We start from the raw sequence: 6,285 nt of genomic DNA on the forward strand, positions 1-6,285 counted from the left end.
TAACGTTTTGAGGGCAGAGTCCACGGGACTGTGCTTGTAAAGCTCTCGGCACGGGGCCCGGCATCCAGTGGGCGCTCCCGAAAGGCGGCTATTTTTATTATTAATTAAGGAGTAACGAAGGTGACAGCTGTGTAAACTGTAAAGCGCGGCGGCGGAACGAACGGGTATTATTAGCACCCGCCCCCGCCCCAGCTACTCCCTCCAAGTCAACAAACTTGAGCCTTGTGGGCGGGACGCGGAGCCAGGAGCCCCCTAGACCGGGTTCGCTCCGTCGTCCCCTGGCCTCTTCCCCTCCCACCAGGAGAGGTAGGGCCCACGGGCCGCCCGGAAAGGTCAGCAGCTCTTAGGAGGGTCTGGCCCACCCCTCCCCAAAAAAAGACCTAGCCGGTGGCGGCGTCTCCTGGGAGTCCGCTTCCTGCCCCGCCCCTCCGCCCCCTGGATCCTTAAAGGCACAGGCCTCCCGCCTGGTTCCCACTGCCGCCAACTCAGGCCGCTGTCAAAGGATCCCCTTTAACCTGGGAACTTTCACTTTGCTGAATAAAATCTGTGTTTGGGTCAATTTCAAAGAGTTCCTTTCTCTGTTTCAAATATACAGTGACTTTACCCAGCTGGAGCAAAACCAGGGACGTGGAGAGGGGCCTGTAGGGCCTTCCAGACTAGATAAACGTAATGACTGAGACCCACCCACGCGAAACAGTGTCTCAAGACCTCTCCAGTAACCCAATTACTCGTCCTCTAATCTGTGGCCAACTTCCCCCTTCAGTAACCTCTTGTTATGAGGAGGCGAGAGAGACCTAGACTGAGTCTTCACTCCTGGCTTCTAGTTTCAAGTTGAGGACACCACCTGCCTGGAGTTCTCATTCAGGTACCTGCGCCTCTCTGAAGATAACTGTGGTTGGGATGTGGAGACAAAGGCTTCCTCCAAGGGGAAGCCGGAGACCCTGAGATAAACTGAGGCCCAATTCCTGGGGGCTGTGTAACGACAGAGCAATCCTCCAGGAGAGGCACACCTACTAGTCCTGGAGGGGACAAAGGTACCTACCAATCCTGGAGGGGACAAAGGTGTCGGGGATAGTTCCCGCCTCTGAGAAGCCCTAAGAGTTTCCGCCCCTCTTCCAGGACTCAGCAGAGCTGAACTAGGGCTAGAATCTGCAGTGTTTGCTCTGCAGGAACCTCACTAACTGCCTTCTTCTCTGAGGTGCCAAGCCCCAACTCTGCCCCTTCAGTCAGTATCATGGGTGAATTTGTTTACACACACACACACACACACACACCCCCAGCTTTCCCTGGACTCCAATCCCCAGTTTTCCCATATCAGCACAAGGGAGCACAGAGCCTGGGGAAAAGGGCTTCCTCTGGGACCCAATATAAATAATGAAGTCCTGGACTTGGCTGTCTCATTTGGGGCTACAAGGGCCACAGGATCCCTGAGGACTAATAATGTGCAGGCACTGGGCACACATGCTTTCTAGGCAACATTTCACAACTATGAGAGAAGGAAGGATTATTATCTTCACTTTATTGAGAAGGAAACTGGTTTAAGAAAAGTTAAGCAACTGATTCATTTTCACATAGTGAGTAGCAGAACAAGCTCATGTTTTGTTTCTCTAATCTGAAGGAATCCAAAAACTGTGGAATCTGCCCTCTACCACACACAAACTCAGAACCAAAATAATTCATCAGACTCAGATGTGTTGGGTCTATTTGTTAGAAGTGGCTGTCAGAGAAACCCCAAGCCCCATCCTGGAGCAGGAACTGGATGACAAAGGGATGGATGATGAATGGAAGCATGCTGACGGCTCCCTCATTTGTGGGAGCTGAACTGAGCCCAGCCTGGTCATCAAACCTGGGGACAGGCTGGACTCAGTCATGGAGCCAGAGTGACAGCATCAGGGCCAGGCAGAGCAAGAGAGGTCTAATACCCTGGGGCCAGGCCTCAGCAGTCAAGGCCAAGGCATAGAATCTCGCCACCTCCTCATTGGGGTTGCCCAGGGCAGGGTCGAACCACATCTGGATGCAGCGGCCACTGCCCCGGCTGTAATTGCTGAGCTTGTAGGAGTGACTCCAGAGACCTTCACACAGGGCTGCAGGTGTGGGGAAGTAGGCCTCAAATGTGCGGCAGATGGTCCCAGTTGGACACTTATTAGATCCTGCAGGGGGAGAGAGGGTGGGCACATACATTCTGTCCCTAGGCCTAAAGCTTAACTCTGGCCACCCCTAGGAATCCTTGCTCAACCCCAAATCCTCAGACCCCCATTCTCCACCCCACACCTCCATCTCCCCGCCCCCCAGCCCTCACCTGAGGTCCAGTCCCAGCCTCTGTGCCAGTTGCTCTTGCAGGTGTAGGAGGTACGGCAGTCTTCCCACCAGCTCTGACAGTCCTCTTTGCACAGGGGCACGTTCAGGAACCGTTCTTTGCGCCACTTCTGGTTCACCTGGGGGAGAAGGTAGGGGCAGGGAGGCTCAGTCAGCCAAGGATGTTGGTAGGAACAGCTGTGACTGAGTTGGGGGCAGCCTGCTGGGGTGAAAGGAGGGAGACCCCAGTACCTCCTGGATCCAGGGCCCCAGATTGGGTGAGCACTCGTACAAACAGTTGTCCTGAATGAAGTGGCGCTGGCAGGCGGGTTCCATCTTGCCACAGTGGTCCCAGGTAAAGTTATACAAGGAGGAGGTGTCCTTGTGCAGCTCCTGGCTGACTCTGGCAGAGCAGCAGGCGTTCTTCTTCCAGGGGGTGCACTGGGTCGGGAAGACATGAGACTAATTGCCTCCTCTGCCACCTCCAGCCTCTTCCCATTTGGCTCTTCTTGTTCTCCTGTCTCAGGCAGGTTGTCCTAAGAATGTTCACTATTAGGACCCTTCTGTCCTTGGCCTCCAGAAACTCCTGTCTTGGGGCAGACACAGTTACAAGACTGATGGGGGCAGTGAGAGCCTGGGAGAAGCCCTGTCTTGGGAAGACAATAGCTATCATTTATACAGTGCTTGACACTTCATACAAAGTAATTTATTTATTCCCTAAAAAATAATTACTGAGTACTTATTTTATGCAAGTTACTGTTTGAGATACTGGGAATACAGAAGAGAACAAAACAGGCAGAAATATATGTTCTGGTCAAGGGAGACAGTAAGAAGCTAAAAGAGAAAAAAATCAGGATCTGATCAATTATATGGATAAAATAACAGCAGGGAATAGAAATATGGAATGATTGTTGAAATTTGAAAGAGGGTGGTTGTATTAAGCCTCATTGGAAGGTGGCTTTTCGAGCAGAGGAGGAAAGGTGTGCTGCATCACAGCATGCAGTAATATATGTTGACATCTCTCACCTTTTAAACCCCTGGGAGTGCCCACCTCAATCCTACCCCCACCCCATCACAGGGGCAAGTCCTGTCCAAATCCTCTGGGTGTCCACGTGCTTCTCTGGGCCTCAGTGTCCTCCTTTGTATCAGGTGGAGGAGAACATCATCTACCCATATCGTGGGACCTCTGGGAATACGAAACCATGCACAGAACACACATGACACCTGGGAGGCGCTCAGTAAGTGTTTATTCCACGTTGTTGCCAACATGGGATCCTATTCTGAGCAGGCCACCTCTGAAATCACATCAACTGCACCCCATCCTGCCTTCATCTTCTCCCACAATGGTAACTCAGGATGTGAGTGTATAATGGAAGGGCTTGACCCCTCAACCCCTCCCCCACCACCCTGACTTCCTCTTCCTTGTCTGAACAAGCCCCCTCCCAACCCAGAGCCACACTCCATCCTCACTTGGTTGTGCAGCTTGTCCTCAGGGCCGGGTTCTGCCTTGTGGTGCTTGGCATCCATGCAGACGTTGAGCAGGTCTGTCCGGGTCCGGGCACTGCACACAGAGGTCATCCAACCCAGAAAAAGCAGAAGTGGTGTCAGTTTCCAGGGCATGTCTTTCCTTTCCTGCAGAGTCAGCTGTGGAGGAGACCAAAGTCTGAAGGGAGAGAGCCCCTCGCAGGGTCCCCGCTTTGCCTCCTGCCCCAGTCTCCCCAACTCCACGGTGAAGGATGGGGTCAGATCCTGTTCCTTCAGTGTTGGGGTCCTGAGGCTCCTTGAGGCTGGAGTAGAGAAGATTGGCAAGGGCACCGGCTCCCTCACTGTAAGCTTGGGGAGCTCAAAAGGGGATCTGGGATTAGATTCCCTGGGGGAATCTTCCCAAGTTGGAGGAGACTCCTTGTGCCCCTACCTTCTCTCTGGAGTGACCCAAGAAAAGTAACTAAATAATTCAGGTCCATGCTCCAGTCTCCAGAAGAGGACACAGCCTCATCCTGTGTCCAGCAAGTGCTCTGCCTTCACACCCTTGATCACCCTGGTTTCCATGCCAGCTTAGAAACCCTGTTACCCTGGCATGGCAGTGACCCAGCTCTGCTGAGTTCTCCGGTTCAGCATGAGGATCAAGGGAGGTACCAAACAGGATGGTGATGGTTAAATAATACAGAAATGACGATGGGGGTTGTTTTTAAACAGCTTTGCTTTCTCAGACTTTTTCCTTCCCTATTTTCTGAAAATCATTTCCTTCCATCATGACTCTGGTCTCCTCAGCGACTTCTGGACAAATTAACCAGATCCCTGCCTTTATCCTTCAAAGAACAAATGCAGGATCCTAAGACAAGGGACAGCATAAAAGTCCCCCACATTGGAGTTGCTAACCGGACAAGAACTTAAAGTCATGGGAGACACCCAGCAAAAGCGACAGCCCCCTACTCTGTTCATGACTGACCCTCACCTTCCACCCCCTCACCCACCCCCTGCATAACAGATCTGTTCCTTTAGACTGTCACCGAGGGACCTAAGAACTGATAATGGAGACCTCCCTCTCTCTCACCATCCCCCATGTTGTTGATCCCCAAGCCCTGGCAAGGGACTTTCCAAAAATTCTTTCTGGAATTCACTCCCGTTGGCTCTGGGTTTGGAGTAAGGTCTTCCCTCCTCCAATTTCTTCCCCTTTAAGTCACCTTCCCCACAGGAGCCAGAGTGCTCTTTCTACAGAGAGATGTGTCCCTGCCCTGTGTGCCAACCTGCCAACTCTCCTGAGTGCCCGTCGCACTTCCCTCCTTGGGGCAACTTACCTGAGCCTCCTTTGCTACGAGGGTCACACGCAGCTCTGACTGGATTGGCCTTTCTCCAGGCTGGCAGCAGCTCTGTGGTCTCTGTCCTCAGCGCAGGATAGACTGACTAAGAGCTCTGGTAAGTATAGATACAATTTCCTCTTTCAGCTTCTCCTGCTCTTCCTTCTCTTTGGATCCCACCCTCTCCAAGTTTCCTTTAGTCTGTCAAGTGAGCCATTCGTGTTTACACTCATCTCTCTATTTGTTAATTTAGTCATTCCAGGGTCCACACATTCAACATTCATCAAAATCCAGAGTGGATTTCACACCAGTCAGAATGGCTGCGATCCAAAAGTCTACAAATAATAAATGCTGGAGAGGGTGTGGAGAAAAGGGAACCCTCTTACACTGCTGGTGGGAATGCAAACTAGTACAGCCACTATGGAGAACAGTGTGGAGATTCCTTAAAAAACTGGAAATAGAACTGCCTTATGATCCAGCAATCCCACTGCTGGGCATACACACTGAGGAAACCAGAAGGGAAAGAGACACGTGTACCCCAATGTTCATCGAAGCACTGTTTATAATAGCCAGGACATGGAAGCAACCTAGATGTCCATCAGCAGATGAATGGATAAGAAAGCTATGGTACATATACACAATGGAGTATTACTCAGCCATTAAGAAGAATACATTTGAATCAGTTCTAATGAGGTGGATGAAACTGGAGCCTATTATACAGAGTGAAGTAAGCCAGAAAGAAAAACACCAATACAGTATACTAACGCATATATATGGAATTTAGGAAGATGGTAACAATAACCCTGTGTACGAGACAGCAAAAGAGACACTGATGTATAGAACAGTCTTATGGACTCTGTGGGAGAGGGAGAGGGTGGGAAGATTTGGGAGAATGGCATTGAAACATGTAAAATATCATGTATGAAACGAGATGCCAGTCCAGGTTCGATGCACGATACTGGATGCTTGGGGCTAGTGCACTGGGACGACCCAGAGGGATGGTATGGGGAGGGAGGAGGGAAGAGGGTTCAGGATGGGGAACACATGTATACCTGTGGTGGATTCATTTTGATATTTGGCAAAACTAATACAATTATGTAAAGTTTAAAAAAAAAAAATCTAGAGTGGGCTTCCCTGGTGGCTCAGTGGTAAAGAATCCGCCTGCCAATGCAGGAGACATGACTTCAATCCC

General features: G+C 51.0%; 1 protein-coding gene across 2 annotated transcripts; it reads right to left on the bottom strand.

The window, feature by feature from the left end:
* Positions 1 to 1,502: 1,502 nt before the first annotated feature.
* FOLR2 (folate receptor beta) lies at positions 1,503 to 5,246 on the bottom strand. 2 transcript variants are annotated; one of them, XM_014477505.2, is made up of 5 exons: positions 5,094 to 5,246; positions 3,766 to 3,939; positions 2,548 to 2,736; positions 2,300 to 2,435; positions 1,503 to 2,150 (listed from the first exon to the last, which is right to left on the bottom strand). In XM_014477505.2, exons 2-5 carry the CDS (start codon positions 3,913 to 3,915, stop codon positions 1,864 to 1,866), a joined length of 762 nt encoding a protein of 253 aa, XP_014332991.1. In that variant the 5' UTR covers positions 3,916 to 3,939; positions 5,094 to 5,246; the 3' UTR covers positions 1,503 to 1,863. The 2 variants fall into 2 exon arrangements, with proteins under 2 accessions (XP_014332991.1, XP_070239266.1); XM_070383165.1 differs by having other exon boundaries at positions 3,766 to 3,856; positions 5,094 to 5,236.
* Positions 5,247 to 6,285: the final 1,039 nt, after the last annotated feature.

Source organism: Bos mutus, chromosome 15 (genome assembly GCF_027580195.1).
Source record: "Bos mutus isolate GX-2022 chromosome 15, NWIPB_WYAK_1.1, whole genome shotgun sequence".
Taxonomy (NCBI): domain Eukaryota; kingdom Metazoa; phylum Chordata; class Mammalia; order Artiodactyla; family Bovidae; genus Bos; species Bos mutus.